At 30.9% G+C, this 22,671-nt stretch overlaps 2 protein-coding genes and 1 long non-coding RNA gene across 3 annotated transcripts; all 3 read right to left on the minus strand.

Annotated features, from left to right (window-relative positions):
* Nucleotides 1-1,894: 1,894 nt before the first annotated feature.
* Nucleotides 1,895-8,022, minus strand: LOC109796685 (putative inorganic phosphate transporter 1-9). The gene is made up of 3 exons (XM_020356437.3): nt 7,332-8,022; nt 4,926-5,213; nt 1,895-2,928 (listed from the first exon to the last, which is right to left on the minus strand). The coding sequence occupies exons 1-3, from the start codon at nt 7,712-7,714 to the stop codon at nt 2,064-2,066; spliced, it is 1,536 nt and encodes a 511-aa protein (XP_020212026.2). The 5' UTR covers nt 7,715-8,022; the 3' UTR covers nt 1,895-2,063.
* Nucleotides 8,023-10,240: 2,218 nt separating this feature from the next.
* Nucleotides 10,241-10,945, minus strand: LOC145956404 (putative mitochondrial protein AtMg00310). Its single transcript, XM_083071995.1, has 2 exons — nt 10,808-10,945; nt 10,241-10,708 (listed from the first exon to the last, which is right to left on the minus strand). The coding sequence occupies exons 1-2, from the start codon at nt 10,943-10,945 to the stop codon at nt 10,241-10,243; spliced, it is 606 nt and encodes a 201-aa protein (XP_082928121.1).
* Nucleotides 10,946-14,468: 3,523 nt separating this feature from the next.
* Nucleotides 14,469-18,097, minus strand: LOC145955846 (uncharacterized). Its single transcript, XR_014432571.1, has 5 exons — nt 17,052-18,097; nt 16,865-16,975; nt 15,720-15,771; nt 15,241-15,339; nt 14,469-14,958 (listed from the first exon to the last, which is right to left on the minus strand). It is a non-coding gene; the product is annotated as an uncharacterized LOC145955846 (long non-coding RNA).
* Between the last annotated feature and the right edge of the window lie 4,574 nt (nt 18,098-22,671).

Here is a 22,671-nt window from a genome sequence, read left to right on the forward strand (position 1 = left end):
TCTTATATTTATTTTTTAAATAACTATCCATAATTTATAATATTTGTCTGTATAACTATTAGAGGTACGAAGTGCCTCAGTCCCTCTAGTTATTATAAAAGAGATAGAATATAATTTTGAATTAAGTTGTCTTAATTTAATGTATTAGTACTTAATGTCCATAGGTGCCAAGGCCACACATAACTAGAGTAGGAGTTAGTTCTCAATCTGGGCGTTTGAAGACAATTGGAAGGGTACTTACTTTTAGTGGTGTTGAAGTTGCTTAGTTCGAGAATATAATACAAGGTATTTGTTTCATAGCTAAAAATCCTTTTGTTGTACTGTTTGATATGTTTGATTCTACTGTAATCCATTCTTTTATTTCTCTTGCTTGTGTCTAAAAATTGAAGTTTCCTATGTCTTGCTTAAACTATGATTTGGTTGTGGAGACTCCCGTTAATGATTTCATAACTACTTCTAGTATTTGTCTTAAATGTACAATTATTATCTCTAAAACGTAGTTTCTGGTTGATCTTATATATTTGTCTCTTAGTCAACTAGATATCATTCTTAGAATGAATTGATTATCTTTCAATCATGTTCTATTAAACTGCTTTGAAAAATTCATATATTTTGGCGATAGTAAGAGTGTAGAGTTTTTAAGTGCTAATAAAATAAAAACTTGTTTAAAATAAAAAATATTAAAATTTTAATGGAAAAGATTGAAATTGTATAATTATAATATTTATAAGACTATAATTGTTCAATTAAAATTAAAAAAAAAATTAAAATCGCACAACTATAATAATTAAAATTTTAAAATTATTTAATTAAAATTATATAATTATAATACTCATATGAATAAAAAACGCATTTAAATCTAATACTTATGTTACAGTAGTATCCAGATAAAGTGAATAAGAAAAGACGGAGTTTAAATTGAATGAGAAATGTTGATTGTGCAAAAAAATTATATAAAATAGAGAATGTAATAAAAATAATTATAATAGACAACAAAATAATTTATCTAAATACTCATAAATAAAACTAACAAAATTAATAAATAAAGTAGGAATATCGTTGAGTGTAAAATTAAATTGTAAGATGATTAGATTTTAAGTTTTGATCTTTGTAATTCTTCTTTTTATTTTTCATTCTCTAATATTTTGTATCTTTTGTTCTTGGTTCATGTAAAATGAACACTTTTTTAGTTTTGGTTTATATATATATATATATATATATATATATATATGAGGAGGGTTCAAATGACACCGGTGTAACTTTTACTATACACCGCTCAATAACTTTATATTAAATGTGAATTTTGAAAATTCAACCATTAGATTGAAATGTCGTTTGATATATATGATCTAAGAGATATGAATTTTCAATCTAATGGTTGGATTTTCAAAATTCACATTTAATATAAAGTTATTGAGCGGTGTAACACTTAGTAAAAGTTACACCGGTGTCGTTTGAACCCTCCTCTATATATATATATATATTATCTTTTCAAACTCTAAAGTTTGATATTTATTATAATGTAGATAACTAATATTTGTTTTAATGATTTATAAATTCTTCATAAGTGTCACATATGAACATATTATCATATACAACTTTGGATGTCTCTTGATATGATAATTTAACCTTTTAATAATCACATAAATATTTAATAATAATAAAGATCACATAATGTTAAAAACTAAAAATAACAAAACAAACAATTTTATTTTACAATCACTAAAATCAAAACTTTTTCATGTGAACTAAAAACACATTTAACCTAAATTAAATTGTAACCTAAACTCAAACAAAAAATGTGAAATAGATTTCTAGACCACCAATGTAAACTATGAGTATAGTTTTTTTGTTGTTGGTAGAACTAAGACTATATTTTATATATACAAAAATCTTCAAATAATATTCTAATGGTTTTTCCTTTAATTTCATTTTTATAGAGGTGCTCCCATCACGGTAGTTTTCCATTAATAACTATTAGATCTATTTCTCAAATGTTACATTACAAATCCAATACTTATGAACAGAAAACTACCATTTACCATAATCGAATAACCCTTGAATCAAAGATTGTGATACTCTGCAACTTCATGGGCCACACTCTCCACCTCATTCTCTTCCAAAGACATTCCCATGGTTTCCCTAGTGAAAAAGTAGGTGATCACCATTCCCACAATGCACACCCCTCCAAGTATGATAAGGGAAGCTGTCATCCCAATTCCCTTGGGGTACCCCTCCTCCTCCTTATTATGTGAGGCCCAAAGAAACCCAACAGATCCAATGATTGCCCCAGCCTTGCCCATTGCCCCAGAAATGCCATGACACGTGGACCTAAACCTGGCTGGGAAAAGCTCAGCTGGGACAATGAAAGTCGTGGTGTTGGGCCCAAAGTTGGCAAAGAAGAAAGCAAGCCCATACAAGATCATGAACCCTTCACTATGTTTGTGATCCTCGTCAGTCCAAAATGAGTAATAGGGAATCCCAATGGCGAAAAAGGCCAAAGCCATGAAGAAAAAGCCCATTATTTGGATTTTGACTCTGCCCCATTTATCAATGAAGTAGACGGAGAAAAAGTAGCCAGGGATGGTGGAACACGCTGCGATTACGGTTTGGATCCATGCAACGTGGAAAGCCTCTTTGTAGACATTAATATCCTCGTTTTTGTCTTTGTTAATGTAGAAGATGTCGTATATTTCACTTTGGAACAAAACTTGGCTGTAGAAAACGATGTCCAATAGAAACCAAGTTGAAGAACAAGCGAAAAGGTCACGACCGTGGCGACCGAGGAATTCCCTCGAAAGGAGAGAGTATGGATGTGCGGTTGGTGGCAGAGGATGTTCTTCAGCAATCAGGCTCAGTTCTACATCCAGCACTTTCTCCATGTCCTTTGCTGCTTGAATCACATTTTGCTCCACTAACGCTGTGTATCTGATGATTGCATAATGCACATCACATTCTTTAGTAAGAAACATAAATTATTAACTCAATATCTTATTATTATTATTAGGATTGGTTTAGGTTGTAAGATTTGGGATTTTAGTGCAAAATAAACTCATCGTGCTTCAATTACTTGTTTTGTAGCCTTGATTCTAGCAGTTTTGTTGAGTTTGTAATGTTGTTGAGCATGCTAAATTTTCATATTTTGTTTTGAGTATGTAATGTTGGCAATTAACATATTTTGGGTATTTTATAATGTTGAGTTGTTGATAAATAGTATTAAAATTTTTATTAATTATTTGATGACATGATAATATATTTTACAAGTTGTCATATGTAATTTTTTTTAATTTTTTATTATTATTTTAATGATAAATTTAATGAATAAATACAAATCAAACTGAATATGATTGGATTGAATTGTTTGGACAAAAGACTAAATAAATGAAAAAATCAAAATATTATTCTAAACCAAATCAATTAATAAAGTTGATTGGATTAAAATATGTCTCAAATCCAATTCAATCTTATTTGTGCCCATCTCCAAGAAAAAGTTAAACTTAGGTATAACAGCATATGTATTATTAGTATTGGTCTCTAATTAAAATTATAATTTCACTTCGTTATATGCATTTATATTTAATGTATTATTTAATCATTCATACCATTGAAGTGAAATCCCAATTTTAATGAAGAGCATGGTACAATACCTAAATTATGTTTTATGTGAGATTATTTTTAAATATTAAATATATTCTTAAAATTATATTATATATATATACACACAAATAAAAAGTATTCAATGTCATACATCCATTTATTTTAATAATGTATCTAATGGTTAAAAATACTCATTCAGTTAAAGGAACCACTCTTAATTGTTTTAAAAATACTTTAATAAAATCACTTATATTTTAACCCCTTTAATTATTTAAAAAATATTACACTGCGACTACTTGGGAAATGTTTGACTTTGAAAAAAAAAAATACTCTTACTTTTTCATACATGTAATAATAGAAGAAAACTATTACGATTTGTCCCGTTTAAGGAGGGAAGAAGGGAAGGATTTTTAATGGAGGGGAAATAAAAAAGTTAGAAAATTTTTTAGTTGAAAGGAGAAGAGAGAAGGGAAAGTAATTTTTTTTTATTTAGTCCACAAGGAAAAGAAATAGATTTTAAAAATTAATTTATTTTTGTATTTTTATAATTTTATATTTAATAATATAAACGAAGATATTTTTTGATATTATACTAAAAATATTTTAAAATTCTTACTCTCCCTTCCGGAATTAAAAAATTTGATTAGGAAGGGATTTATTCTTCTCTCTTCGTAAAAATTGAATTAAACAAAAAAAGATTTTAAAAATCTCTCTCTTGTTTCCTCTCCCCCATTCCTATTCAACTAAATACTATATTAATATTTTCTTAAGATAATATTAATTATTATTTTTAATTATATTTTTGCCTTTAGTCAATTCCAAACTTCTACAAATATAATGGTTGACGTTCAAACAATAATTAATGAAATATATTTTAATTTTTAATACCAAACAATGAATCACGCGAGCTCGATCCTTCAACCACTCTAAATCGTAATCAACCTTGCCAATTTTACTTTTGGTAAACGCAACCTCGCATTTTCAATTTTGCTTTTGACATTATTTATGGGTGCACGTACAGTACTTACTACTTAGTCTCTTTTGGTGTAATCAACTTGATTTGATAATGCGAAAATATCAACGAAATGGACCCTACGAGTAAGAATACGAGCCACAGGTTCCTTTCCCTTCCATTTACATCTAATTAATTTTGTATAGAATTTTCTTCTTAACTGTAAAAGAAAATAAACTAGCATAAACATGAACTCGCGTTGCTGTCAAATATTTTTTTATGGTTGATTGATTCGTGACCAAAACAAAGAAGCAATTAATTATATTAAATGGGAAAAATAAGAATAATAATTGAAAATAATTAAGGAAGTAGGTACCTGGCAGTTTCAGGCATCATCATGCGCCAGTAATAAGTCATGGCTGCTGGAACGGAACCTAGCATGAGTATTAACCTCCATGCAACGTCAGCGTCATCCTCTGAAGCTGATGCTCCTCGGAATATAGAACACACAACTATCGTCACGGTGGAACTGGCCAATATGCCGAACCCTTGCATTGAAAACACCGCTGCTATGAACGATCCTCGTGTCTTTTTGTTTGCAAACTCAGACATTATGGTAGAAGACAATGGGTAGTCTCCCCCGATCCCCAGCCCCAACACAAACCTAAACAAAACCATTCTTATACCAGTCACATCCAACCTCATTAATTAACACTTTTATAGTGTTGTTTTAAACTTAATTGCTTTGTTTTGTAACTCATGATCGATGATTTTGTGAATTTCGGAATCTAGTTTTTTTAAATGGTATGTTTTATTATTTATTTTTTTAAAAAGTTTTACACATTTAATTAATTATTTTATTAATTAATTATTGATGTGACATATTAACTATTGACGTGACATATTAATTATTGAAGAGACACATTTTATCATGTTATTATCTAAAGACACATTAACAGTTTATGTTAACAATTAACTTAACACGTTAGTAGTTAATGTGACAAATTAGTAGTTGATGTTAGAGATCGTACATACATTAAAGATAAGGTCATTATAATGTATATAACTAAGCTTTAAGTGTAGGTTCCACCGCTTTAAGTGTAGGTTCAAACCGACTGATGTTGAAAAATCAATTGATGAGTTGTGACTAGGGGTGAAATGTCACTCAAATTAACCCAAAGCTAGTTAGTTGGTTCTTCCCAAAATGTGTTGAGGTGCAGCAGTTGATTAGGGGAAACAATCGTCACCTTAATAATCAATTTTGTAAGATTGAACTATTCTTCTAACCCACTTTCTTAAAATAGTATGAGGATTGAACATCATGAAGTTTGTAGAACTAAACATCTACGATGGTCTGATAATGATCTGATAACAAGTGACCTGATAAACCTAACAATTAGAGGTATCAAAATGGGCCATGACTTGTAGGCCAGCTAGCTAGTTGGCTTGCCAAAAATTGCCAAGTCAGGGAAGGTATTTTGGCTCGCCAACTCGCCTAGCTCACCCACCTATCAGGCCAAATGGCAGGTTTGAGCAGGCTAGTGTTTTTTTTGTTTATATTATTTTCAATATAAAATTAATTAACTCACTTAATATTTATTTTGTGTATAATATGTGATTTGTTATACAACAAATGTGTTGTGTGTTTAATTTATTTTATTATATGTAATTTAAATTTTTATTATTATTTAGGTATACCAATTTAATTAGGTTTTTTTAGATATTGAGAAAAATATGTTAGAAGAGTAATTCAAAATAAATATACAATTTTTTTCTTTTTTCTTTTTTTTGGTGGGTTGGCCTGCCAGCTTGCCCTTAGGCGAGGCAGGTCAAGACTTATGACCCATTTTTTCTGGTGGTTAGCCTGACCTAACCCATTTTGGTGGGCCAATAGCGGGTTGGATTGACTCATTTTGTCATCTTACTAACAATAATTAATAATTGCTAGAATACGCTATAATATTAACTTAAAAAAGTAGGTTAGGACCCTAACCTTATAAAATAGACTATTATAAGGTAAAAATTATTCTTCACTATATATATATATATATATATATATATATATATATATATATATATATATATATATATATAGTGAAGAATAATTTTTACCTTATAATATATATATATATATAATGAAGAAGGATCCACTTACTCTAGGAGTAAGTTTACCTTTACTCAATAACTCATTTTATATCAAATTTTAACAATCCAATCGTTGAATTAATTTTTTTCATACATAAATTAATTCTACAAATTTTTAAAAAATTAAAAGTTATTTAATATTTTATTTTATTATTCCAAATTAACGTGTAAAATATTTTTATAATTATTTATCAATTTAAATTAATGAACTAAAGTATAAATAATTTTTAATTTTAAATTTTTTTTTCATACTTAATTAATCTTGTATCAAGAACTTTAATTCAACAAATAAATTATTAAAATTTAATATAAAATTTAACTTATTTAATGAAATAAGTTCAACTAAATTTTTTCTTAAAATGAATATATCCTCTAGATACTTACATATAGACATACACTTTATTAGTAGCCAATTAATTATGTTCCACAACCAACTAATAATGAAGAGACAAAATTTGCACAAATGGTGAAAATACAATTAAATATTTATAGATAAAACTTATCTCTAATTAGATATCAACTCTAAGATAGATGAACACAAAAATCAATTAAACAAGGTCTCCATAAATTTTACCCAAGTATACTGAAGTTAATATTTGGGGTGTTGTTGGTAACAATGGAAGGCAAAACCACAAACCTGAAGAAGCCAAGGGAGAGGAGAACGCAGGTTCTTTTTCTGCAAATGGAGAAGCCAGAGGCCAAGGAGCCGAACACCATCAACAGCAAGGCAAATCCGTACACGCGCCGCCGCCCCTTGAGGTCACCGAGTCTTCCGAACACGAGTTGGCCGATGGCGGTGCCGAACAGCGCCACGGCGACCAAGGCGGAGGCGACCACCGGCGGCGTCTGGTTCCCCCGGTCTTTGTAGTATATCCTTCCGATCATCTTGATGATGAGAGTGATGGAGAAAAGGTCGTAGGCGTCGGAGAAGAGCCCCATCCCTGCAATGATGATGGCCTTGAAGTGGTAGTATTGTGTCCTCGCTGTGTCTAGGGCTGACAACACCTTCAACCTCGCCATTCTGCTACGTGCCAAAGTTAATGTACGTTTAACTTTGTTATGGCACTTTTGTACCTACCAATTACCATGGTATTGCTATGTAGCTGCTGACTTTGCTTGATCTCATCATATATATGGATAGAATGTGGAAGGAAGAGAGGCTCGGAATAATATAAGGGCAAAAAATGTTTGGCTTTTGCGGGGAAATTTCGGCCTTCTTTGTGCTCTTTGTCTTGTGGGATTTGTGGTAATTTTCGACGAAATTGAGGCAAATTAAATTAATTATGTTTGTTTGTGACAAGTACTTGAACTATATAGGAAGCTTGCTGGAAAGGATAATAGTGTTGAGAACCAATTAGCTTTGGAGTCAAACCTATTTCTGCATCATTCTATTAAATATGCGAATCAAATTCATCCTCGAATCATTTTGAATTCATTAATATGTATTTGACTGGACCATTTTAAGATATTTTAGAGTTGCCGGCCATAAGGGGTCGAGTTTTGCAGTTTGCCCCATTTTTTTAGTGGCAGGGTTTAAACTATGAAGGTAACACGTTACATTTGTGTAACTAACTAAAACCCATACATAAAATTCAGCCACGTATAAAATGTTAAAATCATATTTTATTTCTTCTTTAATTAATTTAGCTTTATGACATCTTTTGAATTTATTTGAATGTTATAAAAATTAATGCTTTGAGTTTATTTAGAACATATTTTCACGAGAGAACTTGTGTAGAGTTTATTTGAATTTATAAAAATAGTTTGAGTTTCACAATATTTTTTAACGTTTATTAATGTTTTTGATATATTTTATCGAAATAAATAATTTGTAATCTATTCTAATATGTTTTATAGTTAAATTTAAGAAATGATGTAACATCCTAAGTTTCTAAATAAATTAAAATGATGTTTTAATTAATTAAAGGTTTTTTTTTTATATAAAATAACTTAGAGGTTTTTAAAATAATTATGAGTGCTTTTATTAAATATAGAAAGACTTGTGAAATTATTTTATTATAATGAATATTTGGAGGAAAATATGTGTTTTAATTAATTTTATAATCAAGTGCATCGAAGAAAATATGATTTAGATTGTAGGTTATTTACAAATATATTTTATTTTATTTGAAAAGAAAATAAGGGTAGGAATAGTTTTATAAATTAAGGTTTCGAGCATAGACAACTTACCTTTCTTATTTTTTGACGTTTATGCTCTTCTCTATTTTGAAGAAACTAAGGAACTGCCCAGAGATTTGGAAGGCAACCACCTCGAAGGCTTGAGTTTGTTCATTGAGGTAAAGGGAAGTGAATAGTCTCGTTCTATGGTGTGGGTTATATGTTGGATAGTCAGATTAATATTGACTCTCAATTTCTTTTTTGTTCTTCTATGTTGTGAGATAGAAATCACAATTCTAATTTATAAACTGTCAATTTGTGTTTCGTACTCTTATATGCATGATTGAGATATATGTGTAATCAATTTCATGTGAATCGAAAAATATGTACAATCTATGAGTGTCTCTAGTTCTCGTAAGAAATCTTGATTTATAAAGCAAATTAAAGTAAATGTTGATATTAATTGCATGAATAGGTAAAATTAATGTTGTTTTGAAACAACAAATAAAATATATTAATATTTGGGCACTAGGGGTGCCACCCATATTTACAAGAGAGTTTTGGCTTATCAGAATAATATGTTCCTACTTCTATATTCTTGATGGGTCCTTTTTACATATAATCTCATGGATGTAGAAAAATAACCTTATCTTCTAAATTGAACTTCCTCGCATACCTTCAGTCTTTTATATCTAAGTCTATAAACAAGCTCCTGGATTGACAATCCACTGTTGATAGCTGTACTGGAATGAGCTGTCCATTGATAACCATAGCTAAGAAAAATAAATTATGTCTTGATATGTCTTTTCCTTTAAGAACTGTACTCCTCTAAATCTAGAATTGTTCTTTGCCTTCCATATATTCCAAGTAACTGCACACCATATCACCTGCCATTTGTTCCTTTCTTTGTTTGAATTCACTTGATAAGGTTGTTGAAGAAAATGTTGAACCAAGTCTTGTGGCATAACTGTTGCTTCAGCTACCCAACCGTATATATCCTTCCAGATTCTGTCTGTTACTGCACATGAGAACATTATATGCTTTGTAGTTTCTTCTGCTTCCCCACACAAAATATATGTTGCATTTACATCTTGTACTTGTATGTTTCTTCTCCTTAGGTTGTCCATAGTTGCCAAGCTATTGTGTTGCATCTTCCAATAGAATATTGCCACTTTCGGTGGGATTTTCATCTTCCACAGAATGTTGATAAATGGGCTAACATTGTTACTTTGGATTGTTGTTATTGCTTGGATTGCTTCATATGCTGATTTGATATAGTAATTACCATGAGTGTCATACATCCACTTCCATGTATCTATTTGTCCATGTCTTAAACTTTGTCCTTGTACCAATGTTTGTAATGTTTCCCACTAATATGGTTCTCTGCCAATCCATGCTCTTCTCCATTTGAGTTCCCAATGCCATTTATTAGCTATCCACCTTCCCATTTTCGCTAACGTCGCCGTCTTGTTGTTCCGAGTTTAAGTATAGCCTCGGGAAGCTTTCCATCAATGGCTGATCCCCTATCCACTTATCCGTCCATAAACGACCCTTATCCCCTTGGCCGATGAACCATTGATACCTTGAATTGAACCAGTGATTCTGATTAGGTCCTCCACATACCTTTTTTAAATCCTTCCACCATACAGACGATGTTGATAGGATCATTTCTTCCTGTAAATCTTTCCATCCTTCATATCTTGATGTCAGAACTTTACACAACATAGAATCAGTTTGGTGAAATAATCCCCGTCTCCACTTGCCTAGCAAAGCATCATTAAATTTGTGTAGGTCCTTGATTCCCAATCCACCTTGATTCTTTTGTTTGCATATTTTCTCCCAACTCACCCATGACATTTTTTTCTCACCATTCTTTGAACCCCACAGGAAATTTCTCTGTATACTTTTCAATTTTGCAACTACTTAATTGGGAATCTTGTAAAATGACATGTAATAAAGAGGCCATGAAGATAAGACCGAGTTTATTAAACATACCCGTGTTGCCATTGATAAGAATCTTGATTCCCATACTGCTAACTTCTTAGAGAATTTGAGTATTACTAGCTTCCACATCTCTGTCTTTCTAGGATTAGCCCCTATAGGTATCCCTAAATACAGAAATGGAAGTGTCATACTACGATAATTCAGTGTATATGCAAATCTTTCCACCTCCACCTATTGTATCCCAATAGCTACAAAAGAGCTTTTATTAAAATTTACCTTCAGACCCGACACCAATTCAAAGCATCTTAAGATACATTTTATGGTGAAAATGTTGAACTTGAGTAATTGATGGTATAATAGAATAGTTTTAGGCATCAATTTATGTCTTTATCGATTGAATTGAGAGAAGTGGGTTTTGGTGTGATTTTTTATGTGTGATTAATAAAATTAAATTTTGATTTTTGAGTTAGAAAATAAACATTTAGGATTATAATTTAGACTCAAGAGTAACATAAAAATATGTTGGGGTTATTTTGTGAGCTTATTTAATAAGAGGATATATTTATATCTATGACACCCTCTACCCCAACATACATACACAACATTTATAAAAACATATTCTTGGTTTAAATAAAATCTTTAGAATTAAAACAATGAATCCATTAACATAAGAGTAGAGAATTCACATTCGTAAACTTCAAACATGGTCAAATGCGAAATTGATAGAAAAATGAATCTTTTCCAAAACAAAATAACAATAAGGAAATCCTAAACTAAGCCTAGTTATGCCCCGATGTCACATATCCTATCAGAGCATGCCCAACTGAAGCCTAAGCCTCGTCACCAACATTCTTATGCTGATGATCACCTGTAACACAATTTAAACACATACAAAGAACAACAAGGGAGTGAGAAACATCTCACTCATGTTCAGGTGTAGAAATAAATGTTAGATAACACATACACAACAAACATAAGTCACAAGCACAAATCACATGTAAACAATACACATACACAATCAATATCACATGCATACTCATTTATCATGCAATGATGTCATGGACTCGACTCATAAATGCATGCATGTGGCGCCATACGGAAGTTCCACATTTCTCATCATTTCATCACTAGTGACCCAAGGTACACCTAGAATAGCTTGTTACATCACTGGTATGCGGCCTAAGCGACACACCTGGAATAGATCATATATGCACATGATGCATGTCACACATTCACTATTTCATTACTCAACATTTCACTTGTCATGGAATTTCATGTCTCATTTTGTCACATTTCACATTCTCATAATCATAGCTTATCTCAAAAGTTCATATTTTACATAGTCATATTCATAATTGTTCCTCATAGGGTTCCGTACAGGAACCCACAGAGCACTCTAATTCATATCAAAACTTATCTAATTTTGAAATCAAATACATATTTACACTCTACATCATACTAGGAACACAATAGAACAATCAGAAGGCAAAATAGAAAACATTCATATTTGGCCTGTTTCTGCCATAGTGCTCTATTTATAAATTTCAGGAGGGGCCAGAATGGCTCGTTTCAGATCCGAAATGGCCCGTTCTGAATCTTTTCATAATGTGGAAAATTCATATCTGGAATGGCCCGTTCTTAAACCAGAACGGTCTGTTCTGGAGATGAGTTTTAACTCACAACGTCCATATTTGGAACGGCCCGTTCCCAACTTTGGAATGACCTGTTCCCAACTAGGGTTATAAACTATTTTGGTAGTTTAGAACGACCTGTTTCAGATTGGGAACGGTCCGTGGGCTACCAAAAATAGGTCTTTTTAGTAGATTGGAACGATCCGTTCTAGTTTGGGAACGACCCGTTCTGGGCTACTAAATCACCCTTAATAAATTTTATGAAAATTACTAAATCACCCTCAATAAAAAGTATGAAAACTGGGGTGTTACAATTCTCCCCACTTTTAGAAATTTCGTCCCTGAAATTTATCGAAAACCTGAACAGATAAACTTCATGGATCTTGCTCTCTACTGCTAATTAATACTTTCCTAAATGTTTCCCATCATAAAATATACTAGTAGAAAATCCCATGTATAACCACACTACCTCACTGATACACAACTCTATCATTCTCCCTAAGGAATATCTAATATCAATAAGGATAAGACAAGCAAACTTGGTGAGTCTATCCACTAAAACCCAAAAAGAATCAAATTTCTTAAGTGTCTTAGGTAAATCGATAACAAAGTCCATCAACACACCATCTCACTTTCAAACTAGAACGTCTAAAGACTACAAAATTCCTACAGACGTCTGGTGTTCTATCTTAAACTTCTGGCATACTACACACGATTACACAAATTCCTCTACTCCTTTCTTCACCTTAGGCCACCACGCTTCCGCTACGCCACTCTGATACATCTTATAGCTCCTAAATGAATTCTAAGAGTACTCTTATGTCCTTCCTCTAAGATCATCTTCCTTAATTCGGGGTTACTAGCCACATAGATTTTATCTTTGAACCCCAAAACACCTTTAACTTCTACTCGTAAAGGGCTATCTATACTCCTACCAATCCTCTCCACTTGGTTCACTAAGAAAAGATCTAAATCCTGGGGTTCTCTAATCTCATCCATTAATCTATTAGTCCTTTCCAACATACTCAATCCAATGCTCTTAAGGGTGAGCTCACATATCACGCTTAAGTCTCTAAGCTCCTCAATCAAATCCAACTCTTACATCATCAAAAATGATAGATGAATGATCATCCTACTCAAGCATCTGTCACAATATTAGTTTTACTTCTATGACCCTCTCCAAAGATCAAACACCTAAGTATAAGTTCACTAGGTACACATACTCGGTCTCAAAATCTTACTACTCCATCTACACCTAAGGCAAACTTTTATCCATTACCTTGTCCTATAGCCTCATATCTTGTCACCAAAATGAATAAACTAACACTACTAGAAAAAATTAAAATTAGAGAGGGAAAAAATCCATCACTAAACTTCATAAAATCCGTCACAAATAAGTTAGTGACGGAATTTGTGACGGAAATGATTCCGTCACAAAATTTGGCGTCACAAAATATTTAGTGACGGATTATTTTCTCCGTCATAATTAGTGACGGAATTAAGGCGTCACAAACAATATAATTTCCGTCACAAATTTGTAACAATAAATGTTTAGAAATTAATAAAAATCCGTCGCAATTTGTGAGGGATTAAATCCCTCGCAATTTGTGAGGGATTAAATCCCTCGCAATTTGAGAGGGATTGAGAGGTATGTAAAATCCCTCGCTATTTGAGAGGGATTGAGAGGTATGTAAAATCCCTCGCTATTTGAGAGGGATTAAATCCCTCGCTATTTGAGAGGGATTAAATCCCTCGCTATTTGAGAGGGATTTTATCCGTCACTAACTGGGATGAATCCCTCGCTAACTGTTTGATTACTGAATTTGAGAAAACTATTGTTTTAAAACTCTGGTAATCGATTACCTATACATGTAATCGATTACCAGACAATGGAAATCATATGTTCGAAAGTTATTTATTAAAAGGTTCTCTGGTAATCGATTACCCATTTATTGTAATCGATTACCAGAGACTATTATTGAAACAATATCAATCAAAACAAAAATATCAAGTCTTTTTTATGAAAATGCATGATATCATTTAAAATGAAGATAAAAGAACAATACAGACATCAAGAGGAGTTCCCAAGATTAATGATGTGCTTAATCGGCAAAACAACACATGAAAAATAATGAATGACCTCTATCAGTGTAACTATGACAATAAAGCTTCATTGGAGTATATCCATAGCCATGATACTTTTCATCATTTAGAGATCAAAATCCACAAGGCACACATTTAGGCAAAGAAATGATTTTACCAAGTGTTTTTACTGTTATTTAACCCGAAAATTAGAAACAAGACAGCTTATATGATAAAAACTACAGAAAATGATGCAGTACACGAGGACGTTACTTGAAAATTTCACTGGAAATGCAGCAGTATGACCATTAAGTCTAAGTTTTGCCCACAAAGAAACACGGAGGTTTTATTTATTTCTATATCCAACTGGTGAATTTAAATTTTATTCAAGAGAATATTAAAGGAACACATAATTATTACCTGACGTGAGTAATGCTCAGCATCCCTCTTCATGGCAGCCATTTCAACTCTCATTTTTTGCATTTCAGCCTGAAACAGAGAAACCAAACGTATCAATAATGGGAACGGTCTACTTCTAAACAGTGACATTTAATATGCATAAAAGATAGAAAATAATCAAAATATGTGCTCTAGTTATATTTATACAGAAAATCGAAAGTGCTTTGAATTGGTGGCAATAAACAACAAACGACATTGACTCTAAATATGCTATACACTTATCGATAAACTTTGTAGACAGTATGAAATATAAGGAAACCTAATAAAGTTAAAAAAATGGCCTACTTTCTTCTCAATAATCTGTTTAAATACCTGTTTTACTTGATTTGCCTTTTCTGGTGACTTTTTTTGTTCCCGGCGCACACGGGCTTCCATGTCTTGTAGTTCTTGATTTAAAGTTGCACATTCAACCTGATAATAGATGTTACCAAAAACATTTTAGCAGATATGAGACTGACAACCTAAAGAATTATGTAAGGAAAATATTTAGTTTAACAAATACAATTAAAAATTATATTTTGCCTTCTATTTCATCATATGAGACGATGTGAAAATTTCAACTATGCTCACCACGCAATTAGTATTTCACATCAAGGGTATAAAACTGTAGCATTTTATCATATTAACCAAGAATACCTAAATGAAAAATAAGGATCACATACATTCGCAAAGAGTTACAAAATACAATGAAACTTGTAATAAATGGTCAAATATAATTGCTTTCTAATTCCCACTATATAATTGCAATGAGAAAATATCTTACAAAGCATATGTTGAATAAGGAGACTTACATCATTATCATAATAGTTTGCTAGTGTTGTGAACAATTTCTCTGTCTCACACCTAATGATAGACAAAAAAATTAGTAGTTGCCTCGTGAAACACTTTGTGAATAATAGATGGAGAAGTTGAAAGCACTAAATAAAGGAACAAAATGCAGTTTTCTTTTATGCTAAACAAAGGAAGCAAGCAAAAATAAAAGCAACCAATGCAGTTTCTAGACTAAAAGATTAGTAAATATTTTATAAAAAAAATAGAACACGATATTAAGAGATCAAGTCATTGCTACCTGTAAAGCTGTTCCATGAGTACAAGTAATGTTATTTGATGATTTAAGACCAGTGAAGATAAATCATGATTAATGTCTAATAGTTCCATTTTAAGATTTGCAACAAAATCACACATTCGAGCAAACTCTCATAACTAATTAGATCTCTCAAAATACTTTCAAAACTCGCTGCTAGAGTGGAGGATTACCAAGAAACTTTCATTGGGATTAATATTGATAAAAGGTGCTTCTGCAAATGTCCCAGCCAACGTGCCTACAAGCCAATCCGTGTGAAGGAATAGATCCAAAAGGATTTAAGTTCTGTATTAGTTAAAGATTTGATATAAAAAAGTATTAATTAAAGATAATATTATAAAGTTTGTTTTTGAACCTAATAGTTGATCCAGATTTTAGCCATGTAATTGTTAAAAAAAAAAAAAAAAGTGGTGTTTCATAGCTTAGCATCAATTAATAGTGGTTGGTTTACATGAGTGATGAAAATGAATATCGCACTGTACAAGAAAAAAACAATAGATGCATGTATGGAAAATGATATAGTAGCTGTCCATAAAGAAAAGTGAACCACTCCCTTAAGACTCAGTCTTCGTCTGTGACACTGACACGTCCATGAAGAAATTAAAAACAGAGGAAAAAGGCTCAACTCTTGAAGAAATTAACGAAGAAAGCATTGATGATATGTTAAAATAGTTTAAATCACTATCCAACCAATCATAAATCATGTCATGTATGACTCTTAAGATAATTATTATATAAATCGACAAAATTATCATACATAGCAATTTTTGACAGCATAAAAAGTGCATTTACTCCTTACTCTGATAAAAGAGAACAAAAACAGTGTTTTGTTAAGAACGAAGAAGAACTAACCAGTACAATTTTGTTGACCTTCAATTCCACTTTCTGCTTGGATCCTTGACTCTTCACCACAACTCCTTGCACCCACACGGAGGTACCAGTGGTAACCAATCCAGATTCTACCTAATAAGAACCTCCACAACTTCAACAGAGAGAACAACAAAAGCCACAAACAACTCATTACAAAAAGCAAGCATACCTGATCGTAACCTTCAGCCTCAGAGTTCAACACGCATTGCATGTTGGAAAAGGCAAGAACCATCGTTAATCTACACACAATCAACAAAGCACTCAATTAAAATGCAAGTAGAAATCCATAAGGATGCTATTCGGAAGGGAAATAAGAGTAAAGCATTGCCTCGATGAAGGTGACGCTGCTCTGAAGGCGAAGCGTGCAAACCCAGCCCTGCACAACGAGGTCGCGGCCGAGCATGTCAACGCCATTGCCTTCTTTGATTTGGGAAACCCTAAGCTTCTTGCAGAAGTGTTGGACTGTGTTGTGGGAGGTGCGGAGAGCGGCGGCGCAGAAGGAGCGGCGCGAGGAGGAGGAGGAGGGGGAAGCGGTGGGGAGGGGTTCGTTGGATTGCTCGATGATGGCGTCGATGTCGGAGACTTCAGTGTAGGATTCGAGAACCTTCTTGCAGTAGAAGCGGGAAGCACTAGTCTCCCACCACGTAAGGCCGGATGTGGTGCCCGCGGAAGGTCATGAGCTTATCCCAGGGGCGCGCGAGACTTTTTAGGGTTTCAGCTTCAGGGGCGCGCGCGAGGGAAATTATTTTCGTTGAAGAGGGCTCCCTTCTCCCCTCTTTTAGAGTTTCTTAAATTACCCTTTTGCCCTTCTAGAAGGCTTGGGTCAAATTGGGCCCAAACTGATTTGAACATTGCAAAACAAGGCCCAAAACGTTTCCAGATTCCGTGGGTCATTTTCGGGCTCCATTTTGACCATCTTAGGCTTCGAATTAGGAGATGCACATTAGTGAGACATTTGTAGCTTTTTCTCTTAACTTTCCAACGCCACCAAGATTGCTCAATTCGGAGTTCTGTAGCTCTAGATAAAGCCAAAAAACCGAGCGAAGGTCAAACTGTCCAGAAACAGAAATTTGATTAGTTTTGCAATTAGGCCCATAATTCAAATGACAGGAAGTTTTTAAATTATAAGTTAAAAACTTATTAGTTAAGAACTGAAAAATTATTAGTTAAGAACTGAAAACTTATTAGTTAAGAACTGAAAAATTATAAGTTTGAGAACTAGCTAATTGAATTGGAAGTTTTTTGTAGCATAATTGATAATTATAAAATGTCAAGAAATAATTCTTATAACGAGGATGAGAAAATGACAGGAAAGATAAAGTAGTTTTTAAATTAAAAAGAATAAAAAATAATTTCAAAAAAATAATAAGGATAAAAAAGTAAAAAGAATAAAAAAAAGACTTACAAACTGAGTTATTTCAATTAATTTATAAAAATAAATTATAAACACCTATACTAAACAAGCTTATTTAATCGAATTAGCTTGTAAACTAGTTAAAATAACTTAATAAGCTACTTAAATGCCTTCTCTCAAACACAATCTAGATCAACAGATTTAAAAAAAAAAATCACTCTTAAGTATACCATATAACAACTCTCTGTTAGTATTGATTATTATTCTCAAATAACAACCGAGGATTTGAAAAGATTAGAGTTAGTTCTTAAAATATTTTAATATTGATCATTCAATTAAATAAATTAAATTAACATAATCAAGTCAAGAGATCAAAGTAATTGTTAAATATGTTTTTATCTTCATTGTGAAATTTAAAATATAAAAAAAAAGAAATTAATATATATATATATAACAACACATAAATTTAGAAAAATTAAAGCTAACTATATATAATTTTTTATTCATATTTATCACCCGATTATATAAAAATTGAAAATGAAATCAAGATAAATAAATTCAGAAGATAAAATCCAGAAAATCAATCTAATTCTAAATTTTTTGTTATATTTATAGCCTAATTCTAAAAGAAATATGGAAATCGAGGATACTCATCACTCATTTAAGTAAACATTGAAATTGAAATCAAAACAAATCTAGAAAGGTCAAACAAATTCTAAAAAAGAATATTTTTGTTAAAATTTAAATTCATATTTTTTACTATAAATGAAAATATATAATATAGTATGTGACAAATTATAATGCATATAACAATTTAAGAAAAAAATAGTGAAAATAAAAATAATTTAATTGGAAATAATGTTATAATTAAATTTATATTGACAATGAATGAAATAAATGAAAAATATAATAGATTGTGTGGCAAATTATAAAATTGTCTAAATCCTCAATTCTAGCAGATAAATTGACTATTTGTTTGAAATTTATTGTCTTGGAAACTTTTTCTTTGTCATATGAAAATATTTTGCACACATTAAAATTAAAAACAAGATTTTCTAGTAAATATTATCTTATATTAGTTTTTAAAATTATTAAATATTTAAAAATTAGCTAATATTTATTTTTATAAAATTTATTTTAAAAATCTCAACATATAAATATATTTTTAAAATTAATTTTATCATGATGGAATCAAATTATCATATCTAACCTAATAATTTAAAATTTGAGATATTTGAATTGACTTAATTATCCAAACAAAATATTTTAAGAATGATAGAAATTGAAATCAAAGTAATTCAAATACCAAGAATTTAAAATTCCTTGAATTTGTAAAATTCTTCATCCAAACACACCATAAGAGAATGCAATTGTAAGAGACAATTATATGAGTAAGATGTTTATTGTATGGATTAGAATACTATGTAGGTTCTTAAGAGAACCCTGAGAGAAACAAACAAACTATGCAAGTTTATATTTTGCTTTTTGATTGTTCTGTTGTATTCCTTGTTGCATGACATGTATGAATATCTATTTAATTCCACAAATACATGAGTTTTGATTTGAATTAAACATGTTTGGTATTTCAATTATGAAAAATATTATGTTATTCAATTTTTGTTATTTGTGTTATGGTATGTGAGGTAGAGGGTGTCACACAAATGATATATATTTATTATTAATAAATACATAAAAATATATATATATATATATATATATATATATATATTATATTTTTATAATATTATTCATAAATTAATATCAATAATATTATTAGTATATTTATACATAAACTAATAATTTGATAAATATAACTTATTATATATTAATATACTTTTACAAAAATATAAATATACATATCTTATCTACTATATTTATATTTTTGTAAAAGTATATTAATATATACTAAGTTATATTTATCAAATTATCAATTTATCTATAAATATACTAAAAATATTATTGATATTAATTTATTAGCAATATTAAATTATTAATAATATATAAATTTTATTTATTTAGTAATAATAAATATATATCATTTGTTATATTAATAAAAATTATAGTATATGTTAACTTAAATAAGCAAATAATTGTATAATTTTAAATTATTATAATATATATATATATATATATATATTAAAATTTTAAAATTATTAAATTTTTAATGGGAGAGATTCAAATTGCACAATTATGATTTTTGAGGGACTATAATTGTTCAATTAAAAATTAAACGACTAAAATTGCACAATTACAATCCTTTAGGGACTAAAATTATCCAATTAAAATCTTAGGGATCAAAATTGCACAATTACAATACTTGAGGGATCAAAAATGTAATTAAGCCAAAATTAAATTAATTTTTTTTTTTAATTTCACAAGTTTTTTTTTAAATATTTTTAATGAATGTCTTAGTTTCTTATGTTCAAAATTGACAATTTTTTATTTAATTAAATGAATTTCATAATTTTTTTAGTCCTTTAATGAAATAAAATATTTTTAATTTTATTATTTTCTTAAAAAAAATTTAACATATTTTCTTTAATTATGCATAATTCTTAAATATAAAAGTTTCATAAATAAAATTTAATATTTTGAGAGGAAACAATTTGTCACAAATTTTTCACAAAATATTTTAACCTATTTGTGACAGAATTTTGAGAGGGAAAAATCCGTCACTAAATTGTTTCATTTTAGTGACGAAATTTGTGACGGATTTTATAGAGACGAAGTTCATTCCGTCACAAAATCCGTCACAAAATTTTTTTTTTATTTAGCGATGAAATTTGTGACGGATTTTTAGAGACGAAAATTTTTCCGTCACAAAATCCGTCACAATTTTTTTTTTTATTCAGTGACGAAATTTGTGACGGATTTTTAGAGACGGAATATATTCCGTCACAAAATTCGTCACAAAAGTCAATAAATTCTAGTCCATCACAAAACTTAAAATTTCCTCACAAAATCCGTCACTATTAGCGATGCTATTTTTTCCGTCACAAATTCGTCACAAATATTAATTTTTCTAGTAGTGTAATTATGCTTCTCCAATTTCTTTCAACGATTTACTCGAGTCATACCTAATTTCACATTACTAGGAGTAATCTCACAAGTCAAACTTAAATCCTTAATTTGAGCCCAAAGATCCATCTCTCTAATCATAAGGGAAGATAAATATAAATGTTTCTTACTCAAAATATCGGTCACCACATTGGCTTTGCCCAAATAACAAATAAGATCAAAATCTTATTCCTTAAGAAATTCCAACTATCTCCTTTGTCTCATATTCAACTCCTTTGGTCAAAAGATATTTAAGGCTCTTATGATCACTAAATACCTCAAGCTTAGAATCATATAGGTAGTGTCTCCAAATCTTAGTGTAAATATTACAACCGCTAACTTAAGGTCATGGGTAAGGTAATTCCTCTCATAAATTTTCACTTGCCTAAAATATAAGCTACTACCTTTCTTTCTTGCATCAACACTCCGCCCAAACTTATCTTAGAAGCACTACTATATACCACAAAAGGCTTACTAAAATCCGACAATATTAACAGTAGTCAATCTTTCCTTAAGAATTTGGAAACTACTCTCACACTTACTATCCCACATAAAGACAACACTTTTCCTGGTCAATTTACTCAAAGGTAATGTTATCTTAGAAATTTACTCAATAAATCTCCAATAAGAATAAGCTAACCTAAGAAAACTCCTAACCTCACTAACTAACTTTGGTATCTCCAAGTACAACTTCTACCTTAGATAGATCTACGTTATACCTCCGCTAGAGATTACAAGGCCTAGAAAAATCACCTCATACAATCAAACATCACACTTAGTTAACAACATAAAATTGTCTTGGATACATCTTCATCCTCATCTCCAATATGATGATATCACACCCTAAGGTCAATCTTACTAAACACACAAACACTCACTAATTGATCCATAAGGTCATTGTCGCCACCGGCCCGAAACGGGCTTTCGGCATTCGCGAAGGATGGTTGGACTCGTCTATTTGTTTAAAAATGTGGATTGCTAGAATGACTTATTCTCAAACTGAGACCTCGTCAAACGAGCAATTTTATTAAAAGGCTCACCAATCCATATTAATCCCAAACGGGACCCTCCATGGATTAGTGGTTTTCGCAAAAGGAGGGGTTCGTGGAGTCTCCACCAATGTTTTACTCAAAACATTGGAAAAAGGGATAAGGCAATTGATTTTATAAATCAACTTTGGCCATTACAACCAGAGTTGGGTAAGGGAGTCGGTTACGCGTGGGGAAGGTGTTAGCACCCCACAGCGCCCCTTTCGGGTTCCCTATGACAGATTATTTTCAAAAATAACAGCGTAAAATTACTAAATTACCCCTATTTATTATAAGCGATTATAAATTAACTATCTACATGATGACAGTTTAAATATGCACACAGAAAG

The sequence above is a fragment of the Cajanus cajan genome, chromosome 3 (genome assembly GCF_000230855.2).
Source record: "Cajanus cajan strain Asha chromosome 3, NIPB_CcT2T_4, whole genome shotgun sequence".
Classification (NCBI taxonomy): Eukaryota; Viridiplantae; Streptophyta; class Magnoliopsida; order Fabales; family Fabaceae; genus Cajanus; species Cajanus cajan.

What these genes read in the sequence shown, in the direction of transcription:
- LOC145956404 (XM_083071995.1), bottom strand. Translation starts at nt 10,945, where the DNA reads ATGACACTTCCATTTCTGTATTTAGGGATACCTATAGGGGCTAATCCT. An exon ending in TCTTATCAATGGCAACACGG is followed by an intron (nt 10,709 to 10,807) that starts GTATGTTTAATA and finishes AAAAGTATACAG; the next exon opens with AGAAATTTCCTGTGGGGTTC.
- LOC109796685 (XM_020356437.3), bottom strand. Translation starts at nt 7,714, where the DNA reads ATGGCGAGGTTGAAGGTGTTGTCAGCCCTAGACACAGCGAGGACACAA. An exon ending in CTCTCCCTTGGCTTCTTCAG is followed by an intron (nt 5,214 to 7,331) that starts GTTTGTGGTTTT and finishes GGTTTTGTTTAG; the next exon opens with GTTTGTGTTGGGGCTGGGGA. An exon ending in ATGATGCCTGAAACTGCCAG is followed by an intron (nt 2,929 to 4,925) that starts GTACCTACTTCC and finishes TGCAATCATCAG; the next exon opens with ATACACAGCGTTAGTGGAGC.